The sequence below is a fragment of the Pangasianodon hypophthalmus genome, chromosome 22, assembly GCF_027358585.1.
Source record: "Pangasianodon hypophthalmus isolate fPanHyp1 chromosome 22, fPanHyp1.pri, whole genome shotgun sequence".
Taxonomy (NCBI): Eukaryota; Metazoa; Chordata; class Actinopteri; order Siluriformes; family Pangasiidae; genus Pangasianodon; species Pangasianodon hypophthalmus.
This window is the reverse complement of record NC_069731.1, coordinates 2,312,779-2,339,786: the sequence shown is the minus strand read 5'-3', so window position 1 is coordinate 2,339,786 and position 27,008 is coordinate 2,312,779. Positions and strand designations below refer to the sequence as shown.

Here is a 27,008-nt window from a genome sequence, read left to right as displayed (position 1 = left end):
ATTAACTGCAATGAGATCATTCAGCTGTTCATCCAGCACTTCCGGTTAGAGCCTGCCAACATGTATTCCACCATAAAACCCTCAATTTTGACAGACAACTTTTATTTAATGCCAAAGTATTGTAGTGTGTATTGGAGTTAACAGATTACTGCACTTAAGAAACAGCAAGAATATTATTATTCCATGTGACAGTGCACATGATGAGAATCCAGTAGATCACTTCACAAAGTGCACTCTAAAAGACAAAGAAGTCATGTGACATACAAGGAAACAATCTATTTATAAAAAGTATTTATGTAAGTAAAACACATATATAAGTACGCTAATACAGTATACACTCACCAGCCCCTGGTCATTCATTGCCAATCAGCCAATCATGTAGCAACAGTGCACTTCCTAAAATCATGTACACTCAGGTCAAGAGCTTCAGTTAATGTTCACAAAAACAGAACAATGTGATCTCGGTGTGATCTCTTTCACCAGTTCATGGATGTTGTTCTGAGTTTCCCCTACAGGGGATCAATAAAGGTACATCTTATCTTATCTTGTTAGTGCCAGATGGACTGATGTGAGTTTCTGAAATACTCAGAACAGCCTGTCTCGCACCAACACCCGTGCCACAGTCGGGGTCTCTGAGATCTCCGAGATCTTTCTCCATTCTGTGAGCTCTTGACTCTTGAATATTGCCCTGCTGCCACATGATTGGCCAATTGGATAATAGCATGAAGCATTAACAAAGCTTTAAGTGTTGATGTAACAGTAGAATGCAGTTGTGTCTACTACCACATGATCAGTGGCCAACACCTCAAACACCTCTGACAGAGTCAAATAACTCTCATAGTTCAGAATGAGCAGCAACAAAACGTCTCCTATGGTGAATTTGCAAAGTCAAAATTAATTATTGCTCAGCAAGGGTTTCAAAGAAAATCAAAAACTGAAAACGAAGACTGAAAAAGGTTGTCTGTGAAACTTAGAGTTTGTGTGAAGCACTTACTGGGAAGGAAACAATAATCTCCTGTGTAGCTGTGATTGGTCATATGCCATGTCAGTCAAATCACTTCTGGTTAAAGTAGGCGGGTCTTGGCCATGTTGATTTTGTTCATTTTGTTCATTTTATTTTGAGGTCATTCATAACAACATAGACATGTCTTCACAGGACAACAGATGAATGCATAATTGTTCCACTACAAATATTTTTCAATATTTTATGAATTTTCACAAAAAGAATCATTGTAAACGTTTTTGTTCATGGATTTCCAACGTTTTAATCATCTGCTACATTTTTAAAGACAATCAGAAGGACAAGGGAAATCAGAATAATTGTACACATTTACACTTTTATTCAGTGTGACGTGTTCAAAGTCCAACAAAACATAGACAACACACGCGGAAACAAATCACACAGCGCTCAATCACTACTGAACTGCTACCTGCCGCTCTCCAAATCTTATTATTAAATAAATTGCAGTAAATTTAAACATTTCTATCAAGTGTTTTCTGGAAGGAAAGTTCTCAGGGTCAGGATCAGATCAGTCAAGTCCCGACTTGAGCTTCTCCGCCACCGTGCTGTCGTGTTTGGATCCTCCAAGGCAGGGCGGGCTCTTGGCCACGCTCGGGTTGCTGCTCCACTGCTCGGGCGTCTTGGCCTGGATGGCGAGAGCGTGAACGCTGGTGCTCAGCTCGTGGCTCAGGGTCTCGTTGACCAGGCGGTGACGCTGCAGCAGCGACAAGCCCTCGAAGCGAGAGCTCACCACCAGCACCCTGAAGTGCGACTCAGAGCCCGGAGGCACGGCATGCATGTGGCTCTCATTCAGCACCTCCAGGTGCTCCGGTTCGAGACCCTGAGTCAGTTTGGTGCGAATGGAAGCCTCGACTGGCCGACTGGAAGCAGCTTCCATGAGACGCGATGAACCTCTGGATGAGGAGAGAGCGACGGAGGAGGAATGGATGAAGCGGCGAACACGGGACAGCATCAGTAACCCAGGAGCGAGAGGACGGCCACAGCAGACCTGCAACAGGATCATAACAACATTAAAGACAGGCTAGTGAAACCAAGCCGAATGTCATGGTGGACTAGCAAAAGTTTAAAATACAGGAAAAACTTAAAGGAAAGGAAAAATCCACCCTGAACAACTTGCATGTTAATCTTTATTATAAACATGTGATCTCCAGTGACGTCCAAGATTTATTTTGTAATGAAATTCTTTTATTTTTTAGTCTATCTTCACTTTAGTATCCTACGTTACCCACAATGCCGTTCGGCTACCATCTGTGATGATTTAGCCCTTGCTTCATCTCTATCTAAAGAGAGCAATGCAGCGGCGCTTTAGTCCTTTAGTCTGTCTACACTCTGCTCAAACGGATCAGCTTCCAGAGCGTTAACATTCGTGCTAATCCCACCCTCCTCAACTCGCCAAGCCGCTGCCATAACTCAGGCATGTGACCTGTCCTATAGCTGTTTCATATAGCTGCACTGCATTCTGGGACTTGGAGTCCAATGTTTGCCCCAACATCTCCACTGTTTCTATTTCTTATTAATATGACGCTGAACATTGCTGGAAAATGCTAGTAAGAAAAGAAGCTCTTTTGTTTTTGTGCCAACAGTGAAATATGAAAGTTAACTTATGTTTGAAAATCCCTTAGAAATTCTTAGCAAGTAACTGTGCTAGTGATGACAGTGTCCCCCCTGTGACGTCAGAGCGGGACACAACCACTAACATCTCACAGGAATAAGGAAAATACAGCAACAACCAATAAGTTAGCACCAGAATCACCAAACACATCACTGATGTTTCAGTATAAACACATTTCACGAGTCTCAGGGTGGAGTTTTCCTTTAATTTCATTATATTTCATTTTATTTCATTATACTGTTGTAGTGATGATCCTTTAATTTGTGACTTCAGATTGAAAAACTTTCTACATTTCCAACTCAGCGTCCGATTTTCATCTTTTAGGCTTTAAAAAAAAACGACATTTTTCCCAAGGACACAGTGACAGAGAAGAAAAACGTAAATCTTAAATATTTAAATAAAGCAACATTAATGGCATTCACTTTCTCACCTCACGTTGACACACTTCTTCTTCGTCTTCTTCAGACAAGCACAAGAGACTCAGTTGCTCTTCTTCGTTGCTGCGGCGCCGGAAAAAATAAAACACACCGCCGCCGCCAAGTGGCCAAAAGGGGAACTGAACCCAAAAACGTTTTACGTGTTTTGAAGAAGGCGGTTGCTAAGAAGTGGCTAAATGGGACAACAGAGGTTGTCGAGGACATTAAACGTCATCACGCCGAACAGGAAAACTCTTCACTACGCGTACAATTGTCTCCAAAATAATGCACCATGGACACATTCCCCAAAAAAGTGGGGATTAGATTCAACCACAAAAAGAGCCCAGTGGATCCTTATCAGGGAACATGTTATTAAATAAAGATTGAAAGAGTAGTCGGAAGCTTAGTGGTGGTGACGTTGAAATCATGCGACGGTGGTGTAGTTCGTTTATAGCCTAACTTTAGCTCTTTACGTCTTGTATTGTATTTAGGCTTCAAAATTCATAAAACTTGTGTTCATTTGTGAAGATTATCTTGATGAACAAAAAATGTAAGAATTATAAACTTTTGTTGGTCACAGAGCTTCTTTTCTGCAATAATCCAAATCCAAGCCAATGGAAAAATCCTATTATTATTATTATTATTATTATTATTATAAAATCTTTGTTTATTGGTGAGTGGTGGCAGAAGGACATATGGTCATTAACACATGTTATGGATAATGGTGAACACAATCTAAACTGCTCCCCTAAAGTTTATGACAAAATTATTAAAAATATCCCAATTCCAATGATTAAGTTAAGAACAGTTAAAATGCTCAGTGACAATACCTAAAATACATGATCTCATGATAGAAAATATACATTATCTAGCTAAAAAATACACTAACAAATGTTTGAGAAATTGTTTAATACAGAAATGTTTCCCAGGTCCTGTAAGGAGAACTTATATTTTCCAACAGTTTGAGAGGAAAGCAGTGAGTGAAATTAGGAGGAAATTCTTGTCATTTCCTGTTGTGTAAGAGTAAAGAGGTGCACTTTAAAATTATGAATCATATATATATATATATATATACAACCAGCAGAAGTGAAGTTGAAATGGGCTATCATTCTACATTTAAAGACAATTCCATATACTAAATTGATATGCACTATTTTCCCATTCTTCCAGAGGTTGTATATATCTCATCATCAATCCCTTCCAGTCTGCCTGTGGTCAGTGTCCTCCAGCCTGCATGTTTAACTTCCTGTCACGTTTGCTTGTGGTCAGTCAGGAAGGAGAAGGAGCAGCAGAGCTAAAGTAAGTCACATTGCTTGTGATAATATTTGATTTGATTGTTTAAATGGTTTGGGGATTTCTGGATCTGCTAATGATGAAGTTGATGGTAATGATGATGTCGTTATAAAGGAAAGCCCAAGAGATCCAGAGGGAGATGAAGCTGTTCGATGTACCTTTTGTCACCAAAACAGCAGAAAGACGGAGTACAGCAAAAAATCAGAGGTACATAATTGTGAAAAAATTGACTTCTTTACCCCACTTAAACATTGAAATGAAACTGGTTTCCTGTCGAACACGCTTGTTAAAAAAATGCAGAGATGTTCGTTATGAACAAAAATGACACGGGTTAGGAAACTGCCTCCTCATTTCTTAAGTCGACCGCACACCAATGATCCTGACATTATCATATCCAGGAAGAGAAAAGGTGCTGCATAAATATAAATACAAATGTAAAGCTAAATAAATATCATTATATTTATTTATATCACCAGTTTTGGTGAGTCTGTGCCCACTGTAGCCTCAGATTCCTGTTTTTGAGAGCAGGAGTGAAACCTGATGTGGTCTCGTAGCTGTCTTCAGTCATGGACCAACATGTTGTGCATTCTGAGATGCTTTTCTACTCACCACGGCTATAAAGAGTGGTTATTTGAATTACCATAGACTGCCTTGTCAGCTTAAACCAGCCTGGCCGTTCTCCTCTGAACATCAACAAGGCGTCTCCGCCCACAGACCTGCCGCTTACTGGATGATTGTTGTTTTTCACACCATTCTGTCTAAACTCTAGAGACTGTAGTGAGTGAAAATCCCAAGAGATTTCTGAAATATTCAAACTGACACCACTGAGATTTTTCCCCCATTCTGATGTTTGATGTGGACATTTACTAAAGCTCTCTCCCTGTATCTGCACGAATGTATGCACTGCTCTGGTGCTACATGATTGGCTGATTAGATCGGTGCATGAAAGTGAAGGTGTACAGGTGTTCCTAAAAACTTATAGTTCCATCCTTTGCCTTTATAACTGGCTTCAAGCTCTTTGTTATCCTCTTTTAATTATTGTAATTAAAAAGTCTGGAAAATGCAGAAGAAATTTACACCCAACTGTAGCAATATAATTAAATATCTATCATTATATATCCATAGCTGTTTAGCCTGTAAAGCATAATCTAATGCCATAATCATGAAAAATACTTTTTTTTTTTTAGAAACTGTAATGACTATTTTAAACCTTTTCTTCAAGTCAATAATTACAATGGCAATCATTTTATCTCCATGACACAGGTTTATTTTTCATACGTATGTTTTCATTTCACCAAAGACCAGGACTTGTTCACTGCGTGATTGCAGTAAAATTCCCATCATGACTGAAAAAGTCTCTCTCTCTCTCTCTCTCTCTCACACACACACACACACACACACACACACACACACACACACCTTAATACACAACCATTTTGGCGTAACATTGAAATAGTCTCCATATTAAATGATAACGTCAATGTCTTTATGTCATTGTCATTCTCATGTACAAAAAATAAAACGAAGCACAAAATGAACAACATACACTAGCACTCTATTTCTCATGTTAAACCGTTTTTTGTTTTTTTTTCAATTGTTTTTTTTATTGTTGCACATATTTATACTTTTACATACAAACAACTACAACCTCTACAGCACAGTACAATGATAAGGTGATAAACTCTGTCACATTTAAATTATGGCAATACATTTGAATCGACAAAAGCATCAAAAGACCTGTTGTATATCTGTAGAACAATAGACACTGGCCTTGTACAGGCGAGATTTTATACAGCAATATTCTTTTCATAATATTTTAATCACTACACATCTCATTTCACTGCAAATTTAATTTTCAGTGTGCTTTCCTTATCCCAATAGTCAAGGGGGAGCGGAGCCAAGAAACACGTCAGTCACTTATTGCTTTGATTTCTTTTTGCACACACGATCGACTGTGACTAAGTGAGCGCTTTCGGAAAATACAAAAAGACCCTGTAACAAAAGACATTCAAAAAAACAACCTGAACGGGCGAAATTCACAAATTCCAGGACTGCTTTTTTTTTAACATACAAATAGATCATGACGTCACTGAGATTGATTAATTCAGCAATTCGACAGCATACGACAGCGATACTGACATCGTCATGTGGAGTTGGATGGGCGGCGAAGAGAACAACACGGCAAAGACGCGACGCTTTAGAGATACACTCTGTACAAGAACATTTCCGTGTATTCATGGACGCTGAACAGTTTTATTTCACCGACTTGGCAGTGACTAAAGCACTAACGGAGATGCTGTAAATGTGCTTCTCTTACGAAAACGTCACGTGTTTCACGCAGGTTTTTTAGACTCTTGTTACATTTCACACATTTTACATCTGCTTGTGTTTTTATTTTCACATGATTTTCTCACAATTCATTTTTCACGTGATCTCACATTATGATGTCATGATGTGTGTTTACTTGAGTATAATTCAGTTTCAGGGCATAACCTAGTGAAATGCACACATTTTTCACGTGTGCAATTGTGTGATTTTTCCCGTAACGGTTTTCCTACATGAGTTGAAATCATCTTAATTTGAGTCCCTGATCAATTAAAAAAAAGTTTGAAAAACAGAAACGGTTTGTTGCGCTTTTGAATTTGGATTATAAGATTGTGTGGGTCGTATCTGAGCTCTGCTGCTCAGTTTCTAGATCATAGAAAATACTTTTAGCAATTTTGAGCTGATGAAATGGAAAATATTTGGCAATAGAGCTTTGTGATAGGTGTGTGCACAGGACTGTTTTTTTTTTAAATCCCACTCCCACACTCTGCTCAGGTATTATTATATAGTTAGTAATGAATTTAGTTGGTTTTAGTTCCCAAAATATAAACAAATGAGTTATTTAAACCTCATTTACCCTGACCAGGATAAAGCGTTTAGTGAAGATGAATGAATGAATAAATGCTGTAAACGCGCAGCACCGCAAAAGGAACCTGCTGCATCCAATGCGCTTCTGTACTCTCAGAAATAAGGGTACTTTCCTTGTCGCTCAGGTGGTACGCTGAAGTACCTTTAATATGTATCTTTTACTTAGAAAGCTGCATGCATTGTACTTTTAAAGCTTTATTCTTTACTAAAAATGAATTGTGGTCCATTTATTCGCCTTATATCATTTTTACAGGTGAGTATATCCACATGTCCGGTGGAAAGGACAAGGAAAGGTACAGTTCAGTACTGTTTGTTCTGAGAGTCTATGTTTGTCCCACAAGCTTCATATCTGACCACACACTCTTGTAATTTTTTTTTTTTTTTTTTTAAGTATTATCACTGATGAAAACGTGACATAAAAGAGGATCAAAGAGATCTGTACTGGCATCTTAAAAAAGCCTCTTAATTTTTGTGCATTGTTTTTTTTTTGCACCGAGTAGATGATTCTAAGCATAAGGAGAGCGCAGATTGAGCTTTCCCTCGTATTCTCTGTATAAACTGTGATTTAAAATGTGATCTGGTCAGAAGCAGTAGACTGGAGATGTCAGATTGTGCTTCAAATCGTTTGCGATGATGTCCTGGACTACTTCGGAAAACTACTATGAGCTTAATGGCAAAATGAAGGAGAGCATCTTAACTCTTACACTATGTGTTTCTCTTACTGAGTGCATCTAGAATATGGCTGCTATCCTACAAAATGGCAGTAAAGAAGAGTGTCACCTGCAAACGGAAGCATTTTATTTATTTATTTTTTGCTAATCGATCTGTAGAGTCGGTGGAAAGGCAGTCATTACTCGTAGATTATTAGGTGGAACTCAATCAGGTTTATAATTGAAAGAAAAAGAAAAAAATCTCCTGGGTTAAAATCGTGTTTGTTATTTGTGTGCTCTTCACTCTTACCCAGATTTTTTTTTTAGCTCATTTTAATGTTCAGCATTTTCATTAAACTGTCTCAGCGTCTAATATTTTTTTTTATCCTGTTGTGACGACGTCAACGACAATAAAAACATCACCCTGCGTGTGCCACTACAGACATCCAAAGTAAAAAATACTATAAAATCAAACTCTCATATAAATAAATAATTAAATAAATACAAATCTGTGGAACACTCGACGTTTCACATGCAAGCACATTCACGCACACACATACACACACCTACAGGTACTGCATCATCATCATCGTCACCATCGTTGTGAGAACAGAAAAGGAACAGACGCGTCGCTGATGTGACCGTGATGTGCAGATTGCATTTCTATTAACTTGTTCTGTCTGAATATGTCTAGTTAAAAATATTACCTTAGCAAACTGATACTGTATATATACAGACATAGAGTAGAACCTATCTAAGACATTATGGTACTATTTCACTGGAAACTGAAAATTCATTTCAGAATCTGAAATTTTTTCTCCTATATATTTATATATTTATATATAGAATATGAGCTGTTAGTGTGTTCAGGACAGACAGACTAAACTGTATATTTATATTCAATACAGCATTTACATCAGTTTTCAAAATAAACCTTAACCTTGTTTTGATAGTCTTATCAAACCATCTTGTGCTTGATATGGTTTTTCCCCTCACGCTTTCTGTCATTTTTAGTCTTTTTTTCCCCAAAGAGATTTGTGCCGATGGAAGAAGAAACATAATTTTTTCTTTTTTTTTTCTTTTTTTTTTAAAAAAAAACAAAACAAAACAAAACATTTCATTGTTGGCAGACGATAAATTGTGAAGTTTAAGAAACACATAAGGAAGGAATGATGGGTCGTAACTACTGAACCGCTGTGTTAGACAGCGTAAATGCAAATTACGTGAATGTACAGTAGGTCAGTTCGTCATGGACCGAAGATGTGAATGGGGAGCACTTTTTTTTTTCCATACGGTTACGTCCACTCTTCATTATGCCTTCACTATGCACAACGCTTTCAATTAAACCAATTTTGAAAGATTTCTCTCTGTAGCTATGATCTTAAAATCTTTTTTTTCGTACAGTTTCAACAGTTGCTCGAAAAATAAAATTCTCAGGACACTGTGAGCGAAGAAAACAACAACAACCAACAACAACAACCAGAACCACACTAAGAGCAAACACTGTCCGTGCAGAAAAGATCTACTGACTGACTGACGACACGCTCTCACCTCACTGTAATGCCATGGACGAAGATTAAAGGGCAAACTCATCACTGGCCAGTTAACACGCTCAAACTACAAAACAAACTGGAATGTGTCTAAAATGGCAGTTGTTCAACACACACACATACACACACACACACACACGACCTCTGTTCTCCCTGTAAGGACGCTGATTATAGGGGTCAGGACTGTGCCACTTGAACATATTGATATGTAAAATAAACTGTGACTTTTAATGGAAATGTATCTGATCCATGGTCATTTACATAAAACTGGTCTGATGACTGGATGACTGACGGGATTAAGATGTTTTCTGGCATCTCACCAACTATCTAACGTGTTAATAAGAACCATCACTGTGTTGAAGAAAATGAAGGGGATATTTTATACCATCTAAAAATCCAAATCTGACAAAATGTGTGATAGATTGGGGGATCGGGATCACACTGCAGGGGGATTCTCCCTAATTCAACGCTGCCGCCTGCTGGCACGGAGGCCACACTATTGAAGCACCTGCCCCCTCGTCTCCGGGAGCTTCAGCGCCAAGAAGCTGCCGGCCGCCAGCGCCCCCGAGGCGAACAGGATGGGCACGGCTTTGGTGATGCCCACAAAGGACTGGAAGATGCTGATCCCCAGCACGGCGGCGAGCTTGCACAGAGCGTTCAGGAATCCGAAAGCCGTAGTTCTGTGGAAAACATGATATAAAAATATTATTTAAAAAAAATATTTGTAAATATGACTTAAAACACTCTCAGACATCCTATCAGATTAGCACATATTGGCTAGCTTGCTAAGATTAGCGGTGAAGAACATTTGTGACTTAAAAAAAAACTCAAAATCCTGTCAGTTCATGTTACCTAGCTGTCTAAGATAAACCTCTAAATCCTGTCAGGATAGTGTATATTAGCTAACGGCTTTAAATTAGCAGTGAAGATTATCAACATTTATGAAAATTAATTTAAAAAATCCTCTCAGTAATCCTGTCAGGTTAGCTCATGCTAGCTGCCAGGTTAGCATTAAGAGTGAAGAACACTTGTGACTTGTCAACATCTTGTCAGGTTAGCTGAATTTAGCGATCTGGCTAAGATCAGTGGTGATGCTGAACACTGATGAACCTGACTTAAAGTTCCTCTCAGGAATAGCTAGAAATCATTTTCTCAGACAGGAAGTTTCTCAGGACAGAGGAGGTTATGGTTTGCAGTTTGTCAGTAAGATAAACTGCATTTTTTTGTTTGTTTGTTTGTTTGTTTGTTTTAAAGAGATGCTTGGGTCAGATTGAGATTTTGATAATCAGACTGGTTTTACTGACTGTTTAGCTGTTTTTGTTTTTGTTGTTGTTGTTTTTGTTTACGCAAACCTGGTGACCTTGTGACCTGGTTATGGTGTAGAGATGGTCATAGGTTATTTTATTAGTAATTTAAAAAAAAAACACATTTAACAACGTATTATAATACATCGATTATTTCTAAAGCTTTGAATCAAATAATTATAAATGATTCTTTATAAACAGTTTGGCCACAAGGGGGTGCTGTGTGACACAGGGAGCAGGCACCGTAAGTCATTGCACTTCTTCACACAAATAATGTCTATTACTCAGTGCCAGGCCTGCTGGGATTTCAGATGTTTTGAATGAGAATTTTCAGACGTTCCCCTAACGAGCTGTGAAGAGAAGGCAATACTGCAGTGGCTATGCAGCAAACCCACTGAGAAGCATGCACAACCAGTACTTATTGTGACAGACCCTTAATTAAAAGCTTGTAACATATTAGAAACCCAATCACACTTATTACATTAGAAGCCTTCTATTACTAATCATGATTTAAATAAATTTATTTAATACAGACATTTTCCATACATGTTATCCAAACAACAAACAAATTTACCTCTTATCAGATGGGTACAGTTCTACCGTGAGTACATCCAGGGCATTCCATGACGCAATGCTGATTCCCCCAAACAGACAGAGCAGGGCGATCATGGCCGACTCGCTGTTCCCAAACGACAGGAAGAAACAGCTGACGCAGGAGATCACGCTGGAGCCGGCTGCAGGAGAGCAGAAAGTTAGCTAACATCCACCACACTCTGCTAAAACAACACATTTCTGAAACTCTCTCACTCACCCAGCATCCTCAGGCGTCCAATTTTGTCCATGAGCAGAGCGGACACGATGTTCCCAGGCAGGACAGCCAGCGTGCCCAGGAAACTGACAAAGTAGATCATGTAGGCGTTGTTCTCATCACTGAAGTCCAGCAGGCAGCCCTCTTTGTTATGCAGGAAGGTGCTGTTGATGAGGCGGCTGTTGATCAGCCTGTATTTAAACAAATCTGAAAAGAAGAAAGGAACAGTATTAGACAAGCAATGAATTGCCAGTAAACATCTGTCGAGGGCAATAAATGAAAGCTGATATCAGTGAGGATGAGCTTTCATGGCCCATTAGCCAGCAGAGCTTCAAAGCTTTTTGTTGGTCATCTGAACTTTCTATAGTGACCTTGGGTTAGAGAAATAACCTAAACAGCTAAATAGAGTATATCTTATACATACACCAATCAGCCATAACATTAAAACCACCTGTCTAATATTGTGTAGGTCCACCTTATGCTGCCAAAATAGCTCTGACCATCGAGGCATGGAGGCCACAAGACCTCTGAAGGTGTGCTGTGGCATCTGACACCAAGACGTTAGCAGCAGATCTTTTAAGTCCTGTAAGTTCCGAGGTGGAGCCTCCATGGCTCGGACTTGTTTGTCCAGCACATCCCACAGATGCTCGACTGGACTGAGATCTGGGGAATTCGGAGGCCAAGTCAACACCTTGAAATCTTTTTCATGTTCCTCAAACCATTCCTGAACAATTTTTGCAGCATGGCAGGGAGCATTATCCCGCTGAAAGAGGCCACTACCATTAGATAATACCATTGCCATGAAGGGGTGTACTTGGTCTGCAACAAGGTTTAGATAGGTGGTATGTGTCAAAATAACATTCACATGAATGCCAGGATCCAAGGTTACGCAGCAGAACATTGCCCAGAGCATCACACTGCCTCCCCCGGCATGCCCAGTAGCTCTTCTGTCAGATCGGACCAGACAGGCTAGTCTTCACGCCCCACATGCATCAGTGAGCCTTAGGCGCCCATGACCCTGTCACCGGTTCACCGGTTGTCCTTCCTTGGACCACTTTTGGTAGGAACTAACCACTGCATACCGGGAACAGCCCACAAGACTTGCCATCTTGGAGATGCTCTGACCCAGTCGTCTAGCCATCACCCTTGTTAAAGTCGCACACATCCTTACACTTGCCCATTTTTCCTGCTTCCAGCACATCAACGTCGAGAACTGGCTGTTCACTTGCTGCTTAATATATCCCACCCCTTGACCAATGCCATTGTAATGAGATAATCAATGTTATTCATGTCACCTGGTACTGGTTTTAATGTTATGGCTGATCAGTGTATAAATGCACCAGTGTTCAGAGTTATGTTGGGATGTTAAAATCAGTGCACAAATCTGGGCCACACTGGCATTATTATGAACTTATTCTGTATAATTCAGTAATTTCTTTAATGAGAACTGAACATATTCTACAAATAAACATGAGCTACATTAAAAAAATCAGTTCTTAAATCAGAAAGAAGGATGTTTTTATCAAAAATAAAGGCTAATACCGACAGACAATTTAACTATATGCACTGGTAAGCAATACATTTTATTACAGGTGCTGATTAATGCAGTTTCTAAATCATCCGAAAATCAAAACTAAAAATCTAAAAATCTCATAAATACACCCTGCTGCGTGCAACGGCCATTTTTATATCCTCCATCATAGCTTAATCTAGGTACAAGCAAACTAAGCAGATGCCTCATGCATCTTACTTATGATAAGATAAAAAAAAATCGAGCCCAAAGCAAAAGATCTAGAAATAGTATTCATATATACCTGAAGCTGAAGTGGTGCTTTTCTCACAGTGTTGACATACGCTGAGAATTTTTTAAAGGATTTTTTTTTGTTCTTAGCAATGTTGGCACCTCTGACTCTATGATTAAAATGGTGCTCTTTGATGATGAGAACGCTTTCAAATTTCCATCAAAGTAGATGTTTTCTCAGTAGAAAATGCAGCAGCAACACTATTTAGCATTCCTTAACAGACAGAAAAGCAGACAGTGTTGCTAGGATACCTGAAACCTTTCCCCTGCATTACACGGTTCTACTGAATGAGGTCATTCTGACTGATGGAGAAATGCATCGGCTGGCCGTCCTCTATTCAATGATTATAAACCTCAGAGATCGAGGTCTGCTTCTCTCCGTCTGTCACATTGTGCACTGTATGATATTTGTCCAGGTGATTACAGCAGAGTGAATGGGATGTAGGATACGGAGCGGGATGTAGAGGGCAGAAATGGATGTGCTTGGGAAAAAAATTGGCCTCACTCTGACCTGTGTTGTAGAAGAGGGTAGCGATGAAGGTGCAGTTCTTGAAGAAGGTGTTGGTGGAGGTGATGTCCTCAAAGTAACACTCTTCAAACAGGGAGTCTTCGAATACCATGGACTTCATCTTGAGATTCAAAAACCTACGACAAAGCCAGAAGAATGTCTCAGTGCTCTGGGAAAATCTCCGGGGCCTAGCTTCAGTTATTTGGAGTTTTCAAACATGTATTAATCGATGTTCAATGCCTAATGAAACAATTTTGTGAACATAATCCCTGCCGAGTCACTTTGGTATGAAATTATTTGAAATGATACAAGGCAAATCTAAACCAGCTCTGACTAGTGTTCATGTCTGGTATCTGATAGTTTGAAGTACTTACTTGGTGTTGAAGTACTCTCCCTGACGATGGATCTGGTTCTCCAGGGTGAAGTTGAAGGTCATGTGCTCCACTTTCTGCTTGATGAAGACCTTAGTGCGCGAGTTGTATTCCTGCTTTTGCAGGTATTTGATCATGTCAGGGAACCACACGGTCAGGCCGTAGTAGCTGAGAAGGAGAACGGGGCACTGATAAACGAGACACCTTGATAAACGCTAATGATTCAGCATAGTACGCTGTAGCATAGTACGCTGTGCTAGCTTAAATACAAAAACAAAATACAAACCAAAAGCAATAGCAATAGCTAAAACTTTTAATATTAGGGAGTTTAAACTGTTGTTAAACATGTTAAACAGTGAAACATTCAACATCCTGTAATGGACATACAGACAAATCATTTATGGATCATTCTTCAGTCGAGTCTCAAACTTTCTACCTGAACGACATGGAGAACCAGACAGCCATCATCATGTAGGTGACACGGCGGTACTCTGGATTGAAGACAGTCAGGAAGTTGTTCCAAACCTACACAAGCACAATGACATGACATTAGAACAATCCAGATATTCTGTTATATAAAAACACCAATGATTTTCCTGAAGACAGAACATAACTAGCTAGGTGTGCTAGATCTATAATAGCTAACTAAATGTAACTATATGAAAGACCTGCCAATGTATAAATGCAAATATGATTGTAAAAAAAACATCACAACTAGTGAATTCCTTTGAATTCTGGATTCTGATTGGTCAGAATATATGGTGTTATATAATTTTCTTTAATATTAGCTCAATAGTGCAGATACAAGTCACAGGCACTCATTCTAATGCGTTATTGTTTCTATAGCAACAACTTGTATGGTGGACGCTCTACATAATCTAAGACTACAAACACTTCCGAACATGCTGTTATAAGAAAATAATCAATTTTGGAGTGGTAACTGAAACTTACACCACCATGTGTACTTATGTAATATATATCTCATATTTATCAGCTGTACCTGATGAAACAGATTAATGAGCTTGAGCTTCCAGCGCTGGTGCCAGGCTGTGGTGTCATCTCCCATATCCACCAATTCATCCAGCTGCTTCACGGTCTTAATGTTGGTCACCTGGAGGTACAACAGTTTACAACACTTTATTAACCAGAATGACCCTTTATGGTCAGGTTTTCAAAAGTGCTTAACACTAAAGAAAAGCATTGCCTCAAGCGCATCTTTTCTTAACAAACCTCTCACCCTGAGCCTCCGCCACCCACAAAAACCACAAAGTAACAGTATCCACGGCAACACGCAGAAAATTCCACATCAAACAGCAGTTTGACTATTTAATATATAACCAATTCAAATGTACATAATGTGTGGCACTTTGATCTCCACCACTGTAGTAACAGACAAATGGAAACTCATTAGCACGAATCCATAATTAATATCAAAAGCAATTAAATTTCCCCAAACATTCATTTCAGGCAATTTTCTGAGCAAGTCACTGGTACTTACAGAGAAGACCCTCTCTGGGTAGCCCTTGGCCCTCATGTTGGTGTCATGAACTTGTTTCAGGATCATCCAGGCTTCATCATGCTTCCCATTCTATTATACAAAGAGACTTTCTACTTAAAGCTTGTTTTATTTATTTATTTATTTATTTTGGCTCATTTTATGCCACTTGGCAAGCCAAATGTGTCAGAATATATTTATTTATCCTCAAAAATCAAATCCTATAAATAATTCTGATTTGAAGAAACCTGCTCTACTCTGTTCTACCCAGTGCCTTTACATAAATGTGGGGTTATTTTTGGAATAAAAATGAGCTGAGTCACTGACCTCCAGGAAGAAGCGTGGACTCTCTGGCATGGTGTTGAGAGCAGCGATGGCAGCCACCGAGGGGAAAGCGCACACCAGAACAAACACTCTCCAGCTGTGGAACTGATAGGCCGAGCCCATCTGGAAGCTCCAGCCTGGTGGAAGATATCAAGAAGGGTTTACTTTTACGACAATGCTACTAATGACTGCTACTGTAGTGGCCAGTAATAATGTGATGTGGGATTTGGAGGGTGAGGAAAGGACTGTTACCCTACTGAAGGGTGATGGTGATAGTAGGAGCAGAATTGTTACTGTACAGAAAGTATGTGATTATTACTGCACATAAAAAGGGCATTAATTGTACTCCAAGGTACAATGCAAGTGGCTCCTCAAAGGTACAGTAGGAGTCCAGGAGTCCTTGAGGTCTAAATGTATATCCAAAATGGATTTTAATGTATTCTACCTCCTCTATGCCCTTTATGTCATGGTACATGTACCACCATGTTACCATAATTGCTACATAGTGGGGGATGATGGCATTTAAAGGGTTTTTATAGTCACCATATTGGGGGATGATGGTATTTAAAGGGTTTTGATAGTCACCATAGTGCAGGACGATGGCATTTAAAAGGTTAAACCATAATGGGGGATGATGGTATTTAAACAATTTTGATAGTTAACATAGTGGGGGATGAGGATATTTGATTGAGTTTGATAGTTATCGTAGTGGGCGATAATGTTATTTGAAGGGTTTTGATAATCATCATAGTAGGTGTGTGATGGTATTTGAATGAGTTTGATAGTTGTAGTGCGGTATGATTGTATGTAAAGGGTTCTGAGAGTTACCGATTTTGGGGGATAATGGCATTTAAATGGGTTTGATAGTTATCAGAGTTGGGAATGGTGGTATTTTAATGAATGGATTGTTACCATAGTGGGGGATGATGGCCCACGCCATGGCTGAAGCATAGATTCCCCCGATCATCCAGAACATGCAGAGCCAGCTCAAATGTTCACCACGCTTCTCCTGAGCCAAAAACTCAGAGTAGTATGAGAAGACTATAGGGATGGACCCTCCAATCCTATAAACAGAAGGAAAAATTAGGATAAAGAAACAATTCTGAACTTTACATACTTATATCTGTTGTAAAAAAAAAAAAAAAAAAAAAAAACATTAGGTCCCAGGATTAGTAATTTTATCCTTTATTTTGTCGTAACAAATAATGTCGATAATGTTCTTTCAAGCAGATCTTTTGGTTCACCATATATTTACCCAACACCAGAGAGCAGGCGGCAAAACAGGAAGGAGCTGTATCCTTGGACAAAAGAGGAGAAGAAAGCAAAGACGCTGTTGATGGAGAGAGAGATGAGCAGAGTCTGTCTGCGGCCGATCCGATCAGCCAGACCGCCCCACACAAAAGCACCCACCATCATGCCCAGGTAGACAATGAGTCCTGAGAGACGGGGAGAGAGGGACAGAGAGAGAGAGAGAGAGAGAGCGCAGGGGCTAGATTAAACATAACGCAATGTTGCCTAGCAACCTATATGAACATTAACTAGAAGGAGGCCATGATGTGAAAGCACAGCTATTGGATAAAATTGACTGTCTCCAAACTGAACTGGATGTCCACTTTGTAAAGAATCGGTGAATGAGACATGAATAAATGACAGTATGATCTGGTTGGTTGGTTCTGTGATGACATATTTTGTCTGCAAATTACACACAAGTTTTAGGCTTCAAAGTTAATGTAAAAAGGATAAACCCAAGGTCCACTTCAGAAAAAACTGCTATGTGGATTCTTGAAAGAATCCTGAACCCAGCTGAAATATGTGGCTTGGGTGCCCGCTGATTGTGTGATTTGGGGTGTGAGTCCAGCAATGAGTCACACGGGCAACAGCAGAGAAGTCAGCAAGTTGGCAGCGTCTCCATCGACATACTGTCACCACCCCTAACAGAGTCTGCCTCGCTGGCTGAGTGTTTTATTGATAATCTTGCTGCTTTTAAAGTAGTCGCATTCGTCAGGTTGTCACTACAGCGGGTCATTTTGCTCATCTGAGGTTTCGGAAGACAGGAGTACAAATATTGTATAGATTCCACTTTCACTGTGGAAAACATGCAAGTTCATCCAGTAGTATGAGCCATATATAAATATTTGATGTTGTGAATTCTCGATTCTGATTGGTTAGACTGTGTTGATTAATTTTCTATAACAGCAGCACTGACACTAGTGCATTTGCAAAGTACAGATTTATATAAATGCACTTCTTGTAATAAGTTATCATTTCTATAGTTGCACCTTACACAGCGACTTGCATGGTGGACGCGCCTCATAAACACATTAAAATGTGTATAATAGTTGATACGGAATAAGTTTTATTTGACATGTATAGAAGGAGTCTCCAGTGCTTTGTAAATGTCACAGGTAAAGCTATAACTTTAGGTTTTCTCACAGTCTTCAGCACAGAGGAGTTTATGCTTTGCAGTTTCTCTGTTTCTCTGTGACATGACAGGCTATATGTTTTTTGTTTTTTTAACTTCAAGAGAGAGAAAAAAGACAGGCTGGTGAGGGAATGACTGCTTATAGCTGCTGTAACGGAACTGATAAGAGGAACTATCTTATTTCGTGGACGTTTCACAACATTAAATGTAACTATAAATGGATAAAAGGTATGACCTGTTGTTAGTTAATTAATAAAAAAAAGTCAGCCTTGGCAAATTGCTGCAGTATAAGAGGAATAAAACACTTTGAGATGTGCTGTTATTGGATGATACAATTTCAGGGTGGTAACTATTTTCCTATAACAGTAAATTTTGAATAAATATGAAAGAAGCAAAGAAACAAACTAATAAATATGTACATGTTTGGATGCTATTAATGACACTATTAGGGAAAAATGGTCCATGAAGTGTTCTTTGGATTATTAACAATTTGAGCTTTTAAAATAGGTACTACATGCTTTTCCTCTTTAGGGATAAACTGAAAAACACTTTGAAATGCTAGTGTACCTTTTATTTAAATGTTAACATGATTTGTTTTTTTTTTATTAAGAGATAATACATTTATATAGACTACAGAGAGGATTAAATGTGGCTTTGAGGCTGTTGTTGTCCTACAGCCACAGCGAGAGCTACAGGGAGGATCATGAAGGTGACTCGAGCTGTGGAGCTGGGAATTCGTCTGGCACGGCAGCTGACCATATTGTCATTCCTCACCTTGGCCACGAGTGCCAGGGATGACAAGAGGAGAGAGATAGCCATCACCGCAATGCAGCAAAGAGGCCTTTTCTCTCAGATAAGGCTCAATAAGGCTCAATAAGCTGCCGTTGATGCTGTCTGTGGTTCTGACTGGAGTTCCCTCGATACCCTTCTGTCAGGAGTCACGGTCTGAGTCAAGATCTGAACCCATAGATATGTCAGAGAAATCTGCCTCTGTGCCTTATACACTGAGCTGGTTGAAATATGAAAACAAAAGCATTAACTAGATCATATACTATCTAAGTGCTCACAGTGTGACTGTGTGTAGAGGTTTTGAGCTGCATGCCAGTATTATAGAGGAAATCAGTCAGGAACTGAAAAAAAAATACTACAAGAAATGTAATGGCTAAAATACATTAAATGGTTATTTATGAGGTCTACCTACCCCTTAGCTGTGGCACCAAAAACAATGGTTAAATATTCATCAGTCAAAAGGTTCTTTAGGAAAAGAAAAAGTTTTTAAGTTTGACATGACTAGTCCAATGAAAAATACTTAAATCTTTATGTTTTATTTTTATGACTGGTCAAATAAAAAGATACTAAATTAAGTTGTAACGATACCTTAGGTTTGTAATTTATAAAGCCAAAAGTCTTTCAGTATCATTTTTTACATTTCCATACAAATATTTATAGTTACGTACAAAATTTAAGGGATTACACTAAGTATAATTTGCAGTAAATGATTGTTCATGTGGGTCTGTGAATCTAAAATATTACTTTAAACACGACGTGAACAGAAAAAGAATGTTGGAACTTGAAAATATTAAACTGAAAAAAGAATGAAACAGTGCATATTAGCACATTTCAATTGTGATACCTGGTTCATTAATGACAATGATGCCAATGCTTCACACTACACCCTTCTACAGTGACGCCTAAACAGCAAATCAGAGCTGAGCTGTTGCTCGGTAACGAACAAATGGGTGGGGCTACTTCCATCATTCTGACTGAGTCTCGGAGGAAGAAGGGGGAGGAGGACCTAGAGACAGCCGAGCTTCCCATGTCAGAAAAAAGAACGAAAGGACAGTGAGAAAGAAAAAGTGTGTGTGTGTGTGTGTGTGAGAGAGAGAGAGAGAGAGAGAGAGGGAGGATGGGACGAGAGACAACTGCAGACGAGTCTCCTGAACAGAAAACGGGGGAGGCTTCAGGCTGAGAAAGCGAAAAAGAGAGAGAGTGAGAAATAGATGGAGAGGGGGTGTGATGCTATTTATAGTGTGTTTTTTTCTCCGTACTGCAAATGCACTCTCTCTCTCTCTCTCTCTCTCTGTCTCTCACTCTCTCACACACACACTCTCTATCTATCACACACTCTCTCTCTCACACTCTTTCTGCAGGGAATTCGCTGTGCCTGAAGAGAGAGCTCAGTGAACTGTAGCAGCTCCTCCATCTCTCCCTCTGCTCCACCTCTGTAACGTAGCAAAGGTGCTGAGCTCGGTCATCGAGAAAACAAACAGAACAAACCATCCAAAGCACCGTGTCACCTCACTGTCACTCCTCCCTGCACCGTGCTCGCTGAGTTTGGGTTTAGGAACAGGGTAAAGACAAAAATGTGTTTAATAATGAGTGCTAATGAAATCCTACCGCTCTCATACACACTCTGTGTCATGTAGTTATAGGAAAACAATCAACACCATGGAGTTAGTGTTACCAGTTTTCCTATAACAATATGTCCTGAAGTGTTTAACTGTTCCCATACCACACATTGTACTTTTTATCTGTTTATAGTTACATTTACTATAACATATTCCTCTTTTCACTTATGTTAGAGAAGACATTTTTCGAAAAGCGTGAACTCCTCTGTCCTGAAGTTACAGCTTTACCTCTGACTGTTGCAAAGTGCTGACTCTGACTGAAGTCTTCCTTAGATAACGAGAAGCGTCCATCATACAGTCCCTGTGAATGTATCACTGTGAAGGTCATTTTAATGTCACTTTTAGGACACATGGGGTGATTTAGCCAAAATGTTTAGGCATCCTGCATTTCAGTAGATTTAAGTTTAGCGAATAAATTACAACACAGGATACACAGGACAGGATCCTCAACATGGATACACTTCCTACAGTACATTATAATGGAGGAAAATGATTATATTACATTTTAAAAGCAGCACTGGGAAACACTGGGAAAAGGGAAGCAGATGTGGAAGTTTTTAAAAAATTAATTTGATAAAGATTTTATTTATAATTGCATTTTGGAACCATGAATTAATAATGGACTGAATCATAAGGTCTCTACAGAATTTAATTTTCTAAATGAATCTCTAAATGCGAGGAGTTGGTAATAAACGAGCTCAGTGCTTAGTGTGTGTGAAATGATGATTAGGGATCTGCGTGTGCAGAGTACGGAAATTCTTCCTACGCGTCCACACCGCTCATTCTGATTGGACGGTGTCATGTGACACACACACTTTACATCTTTGTGCACTACTTCTATTGACCTCTTTATTACAGTAGCTGAATATTTCTGTGCCTACTCCTAATCCTAACCTTAACCTCTGTAACAAAAAAAATTATTTGCACTGACAGAAGTGGAACCCGACGTGGTCTTCTGCTGTTGTAGCAGGTCTGCCTCCAGGTTCCACATGTTGTGCGTTCTGAGATGCTGCGATTACATGTTTTCTCCATTCTGATGTTAGATGTGAACATTAACTGAAGACCTGTATCTACATTATTTTATGCATTGATTGGATGAATCCAGGAATGCACAGGTGTACAGGTGTTCCTAATAAAGTGAACGTTGAGTGTATATTATACGAGTATATATTATATATCTATAACTCCATGGGTGAGGTGAACAGAATTACAGGATTGTCTTCATATAAAAAATAAAACACATGTAAGCACTGTCTATACTGCCTTTTGATTATGGAAGACATTTATTACAATAGCACAAATGCTGCGCAAAAAAAAGCTGCCTCCTCATGAATATTACATTACGCTAGTGATGATACTGTACGAGACACATAAACATAAGGAAATGTGAGTTTCTCTTGGAAAACACAAGCACTTTCATTCACGTTCTCAGTGAATGAGTGTGAAGCACCGAGCCGTTTCTGTTTAATTATACCGTAATGGAGGACGTTAACTAAGTAATCTCCATTTTCTCTTCCTGCAGCACCGTGGCACTGTGAAACGTTTCCTTTTCTGCCAGTTAATTATAGCTCCGAATGCGTCATCACATTGTAGAGGAGAGCAGCCGTGCACTTCGCTGTGTGTTCTCCCCTCAATGGAGCTGACAGATGGTGTACTGGGCGTGAAATGGGAACGGACATCAGCCTGCAGGAATATACCATCAACTACGGTTTGAGATCTCAGCTGGCACAGGAGCGATAAATAAATATGTGTGGGTATAAATGTTTTACAAACAGCCAACTAAAAAAACTATAATTTGCAATTGCTCGAGGAAATGTGATCACTTTCCACATTTTCACCTGCTAATGAAAAGATTTAAAGTGCTGATGAATTACAAGATAATGATGTCACCCTCCTCAACATCGAATATGTCATTTTTTCCCCCTACAAGCTACCATGAATTTTTATCAGGATTTTGGATGGACTAAATATAATCATTAAATATAATCATTCATATAGGTCCTATATGGTCCCATATAGGTAACAGTCACTTTTTCCAGAGTTAAAGCTTCTGATAGTGTTACAGATTTCCAACAAACCATACACTCGGTGTGTGACTATATGACATAACATTATACTATACCTGCACAGATGTGACAGAAGAACATCTGTGTTCCTGAAATATGCCCGCTACAAAATTTTTAAAAAAAAACTTCTATTTAAAGGACAAACATACAAGAAATATCTGGTCACCATTAACCTCATTAAAAATACCAGGATCTACGAATATTCATAAATATGTCTTTTGGAAACACCCCAATGTCCTCCTTCTATATCTCATAGCTAGTCAGCTAGCTATGTGCTAGCTAGTTCAAAATCCCAGAGTGGTATTTCAGTAGCTGAGTAATAAATATATTGCAATCATAACAACAACGTTCTAACCAAAATATGACAAAATTTACGATAACAACCATGTTCTAAACAAAATATAACCAAATTTACCATAACAACCACATTAAACTCAAAATATGATGAAATATGCAAAAAATTATGTTGCCGTTGCCTAAGCTAGCTTGCAGAGTAGTAACAGTAATGCTTTATCAAACCTTTTTGATTGTTTTCCTAAAACAACATATAACAAAGTGTTTTATTCCTTAATTATGTGTAATGCTGTTGGTTTTTTTTATCGTCCTCTCTTTCCACTGTGCCATTGCTGAAAATGAACCCTTAAATGAGCTGACAGATGACTTACCCAGCATGCCTTTATTAGGCTCCGACAGGCACATGTCCTTCTCAGCGCTGGGTAACACAAAGCCGACCACGAAGATCTCCACGCCGTCGGCCATGAGTGCCAGCCCCAGGACGAAGTACAGCGTCCACTGGAAGCGTCCGTGGCCGCACTCCTGCAGGATGGTCTCGTATTGCTGCGCCAGCTCTTCCTGATCCTTGCGTCTCTCGCCCTCGTACTGCGCCAGGTCGCGATGCTGCACCCGTGCCGCTCCACCTGCCTGCCCGTCCGCCTTGCCTGCTGACGAGTCCTGTCTTGGGATGCCCTGGTACTCGCCCTCGTAGATCTCATCGTCCTCGTCGTGGCCCTCGGTGGAGTCACTGTGCGCAGCGTCATCGTCGTCATTGGCACGGCTGTTGCTGCGGTAGTAGCTCCCATCCTGCGCCTGCACGGGGTAATCATCGTCATCATCATCCTCCTCGAAGCGTGTGTACGAGCGCTTGGTGTACTCGTCAGCCATGCGGTCCACGTGACGGCCCACTTTCTTCCCTGCCTGCCGCTTCACTTCCTTGGCGATGTCCTTGGCGCCCTTGATGAAGGCCGATCGGTCTCGGTAGCCCTCGTCCATGTTGATGAGATCTGTGCTGGACTGAACACTTGCTGTGGTGGTGGGAAGTCAGTGAAGGACACTTAGCATGTAGCTGAGCGGTTTTTGGAGTTTAAAACCCTCAACAGTGTCGGGTACCTGCAGCACAACAACACAAAATGTTATTTTTAAATTATCCATTTTAAAACTTATACAAAATCTAGGCATTGGTTTGTTATTTATTGAAATGCATAAACCAAACAACAGTGGCTAAAACATGGATAAAGTTAGATGCTAATGCATAGAGATGTTAATATTTTCACTTTAGCCAAGGCACTTATGATTCTTGACTCCTCGCTATGTTGATACAAGAGACACCTAAGAACTGTGTTTGTGCTTTTTCAGGTAAAACAGCGGTCAGACCAAATGCGAATAAAATTCACCCGGCTGAAAAGGAGATTCACTGAAGGGGAAAGGACAGGAAAGAAGCACATTTACTTCTGGTAGTGGTTCCTTTCACTTCACACAGGAAACCAAGCAGGTGGGATTGTTGTCTCTTTGGTCAGTAAAAACAAAGGAAGAGCTGCTAATTATTAAGTAGCGCTGACATCAGACTGTTGCCTCAACCATACGCTAGGGTTTTTGTGGTAAAATTCTGTTTTTGCTCTCTGCTTGCTAGCATTTTCTTGTTAGCAACGCTGCCATCTCTGCAAAAAGATCATTTCTTTTTCAATTTCTTTTCAACATAAACCATGGATTAAAACATGAAAATATGCTTTATATGTCATGATGGTATTAGAAAAATGCAGCTATGTAGACTTTTTCCATCATGTGTTGCGTTTACAGCAGGAAGCTGACATGTTGCTAGCTGCAAGAAAATCATTTCAACTATGAGAAAATAAAGTATTGTAAAACAAATCAGGACCACTAATCACTTCAAATCAACTGATGGAGAATTTGTGGAGATTTGTGGACACAGTAGGCTAGCTAGATAACCTAGTTAGCTAACATTAGCATAATTATAGATCAATAACCAATAATACAAAATATCTCAATGCTTTGATACTTTGCACAATATCACTTTTTTCAAGTGGACCTAGGACCAGAAATAAGATCATTTAAATCTGTATTTGGTCTTTTCATTTATTTAATGCATAGTTTATTCTCCTTTCACGTTTGAAGCCAGCAGCCGTGGCCAGATGATGCACACCGCTCACAAGTGATGCTACGCCGCTATCAATTACACTAAATAGTGTATTAATTAAAAGGCCATTCATTAGCGAGGCTATTTATGATGACAAAATTATATCTGGGTAACAATTTCCTGTAGGACTTCATGCTCTGGAGCAACATTTCCAGTTACTGTGTACAATCCATGATGATTTTAGTGCACTGAAAGGTCATGGTTATTAATTGAATTGATGAATAGTCGTGTCTGTGCTGGTTATTAAAGTGCTGCGAGCTGTGGAAACAAATCTCTGAGGGACGAGGCTCTAATCCAGCCTCATTATTCAGAGGACCATCGACTGGTCGTGGTTTTTTTCTTTCTTTTTTCTTTTTTCAGTACATGCTGAGGCCCTGCATGTGACCTTGGTCTGTCTCCCTCCCTGTGATTTTAGTATTTAAAGGAACATGCTGTGAATCTGACAGCTACATCATGAACAACCACAGCAATTAAAAAAGCTCCCAGTGGGAAGTTCTAAACTCGTAGTTTGTTGAACAAATTAACCAGCCTTGAAAACCAGTGTTGTAATTGTGATATAGATAATATTTATGGCACGTCAGTGGGGCAGTCGCGTGAATATTCGTAGAGCAGGAGGTACCACAGCACAGTAAATGAAACATCTCCGTTTGTCACTGTGTTCTCTCGTTCTTCTCTTCTCGCTCTTTCTCTTGTCACTGGGGTAATTGCTTTGTGGGATAGCCTCGCTGTTGTGTTCCTCTCCACAAATAGAGCTCATCAGCTTGGCTGAGCATGCTGGGCTTTCTCCTCTCACCTTTCTCACCACACCGCGTCCCTGGAGATAACGAGGCAGCCAAACGATCGCCCCGTCCATCTCCGGGAGAAAAGGACAATCTGAAGAGCGCTGCTCATTTCAGCGCGTGTGTTTGAGCAGCAGACGCATCGCTAAGCTAACTGCCTCAGTGTCATTTCACTGATAACTGAACACACAGCAGCCGAACAATTACAGCACTGTGCTTTTATTAAACACAGGTCATAAACGTGTCGGCGGTTATTAAAGAGGCAGCAGCAGAGCAAGTCAAAACCAGCAGTGAGGCGGTATGACGTCATCCGTGTTCATGACTGGCCAAATATTACTGCACTATTCACATCTCATTTAAATCTATTAAATCTCTTTTCTATATCATTAATAAACGATAGTTCATTAATAATATCCACTTATAAATCCACAACATTTCTACTTTCAATGTTCACTTGCTGTTTGATTTATTTTTTTTTATAATCTTTACATTCTGAAATGCAAAATCATGTCCCTGTTCTAGTTTTAATTTCCTCCAAACATATGTTTTCAAAATTTCTGGATAAATGCTCTATAAGTATCACTAATCGCTAAAGTAGCTGTGAATGAGTTCATGACATTTATTGCATGCTCTGTTGTCAAAAAAAATAATATAATTTTAAATTAAATATTACAAAATTAAAGAATGCTGGCCAACATTAACAATGTATGTGAAAAAAACATAAAATTAAATACATAAAAATGTAAAGAATTACTGTTGGTAACTAAATAAAAATAGAAGAATAAATAAATAAATACTGCAGTGGGTGGATAGATAAATAAATAAATAAATAAATA

At 39.4% G+C, this 27,008-nt stretch overlaps 2 protein-coding genes and 1 long non-coding RNA gene across 4 annotated transcripts in view; 1 reads left to right on the top strand and 2 right to left on the bottom strand.

The window, feature by feature from the left end:
* Positions 1-1,093: 1,093 nt before the first annotated feature.
* On the bottom strand, positions 1,094-3,219 carry bola1 (bolA family member 1). The gene is made up of 2 exons (XM_026924678.3): positions 3,064-3,219; positions 1,094-2,009 (listed from the first exon to the last, which is right to left on the bottom strand). The coding sequence occupies exon 2, from the start codon at positions 1,971-1,973 to the stop codon at positions 1,530-1,532; it is 444 nt and encodes a 147-aa protein (XP_026780479.3). The 5' UTR covers positions 1,974-2,009; positions 3,064-3,219; the 3' UTR covers positions 1,094-1,529.
* A 74-nt stretch (positions 3,220-3,293) lies between these two features.
* LOC113532493 (uncharacterized) lies at positions 3,294-5,761 on the top strand. 2 transcript variants are annotated; one of them, XR_003403348.3, is made up of 4 exons: positions 3,294-3,599; positions 4,220-4,348; positions 4,457-4,549; positions 4,819-5,761. It is a non-coding gene; the product is annotated as an uncharacterized LOC113532493 (long non-coding RNA). The 2 variants fall into 2 exon arrangements; XR_008300754.1 differs by lacking the exon at positions 4,819-5,761 and having other exon boundaries at positions 4,457-4,811.
* A 1,857-nt stretch (positions 5,762-7,618) lies between these two features.
* The window catches only part of sv2a (synaptic vesicle glycoprotein 2A), a 33,459-nt gene continuing 14,069 nt past the window's right edge, over positions 7,619-27,008 (bottom strand). Inside the window, exons 2-13 of the mRNA XM_026924599.3 lie at positions 23,628-24,348; positions 17,322-17,502; positions 16,979-17,130; positions 16,070-16,203; positions 15,746-15,835; positions 15,248-15,358; positions 14,684-14,772; positions 14,251-14,415; positions 13,880-14,013; positions 11,571-11,774; positions 11,334-11,493; positions 7,619-10,135 (exon numbers count right to left, since the gene is read on the bottom strand). Of these exons, the coding sequence (XP_026780400.2) occupies positions 9,952-10,135; positions 11,334-11,493; positions 11,571-11,774; positions 13,880-14,013; positions 14,251-14,415; positions 14,684-14,772; positions 15,248-15,358; positions 15,746-15,835; positions 16,070-16,203; positions 16,979-17,130; positions 17,322-17,502; positions 23,628-24,231 (2,208 nt within the window). The 5' untranslated portion in view covers positions 24,232-24,348 and the 3' untranslated portion in view covers positions 7,619-9,951. The remainder of the gene's footprint in view (positions 10,136-11,333; positions 11,494-11,570; positions 11,775-13,879; positions 14,014-14,250; positions 14,416-14,683; positions 14,773-15,247; positions 15,359-15,745; positions 15,836-16,069; positions 16,204-16,978; positions 17,131-17,321; positions 17,503-23,627; positions 24,349-27,008) is intronic.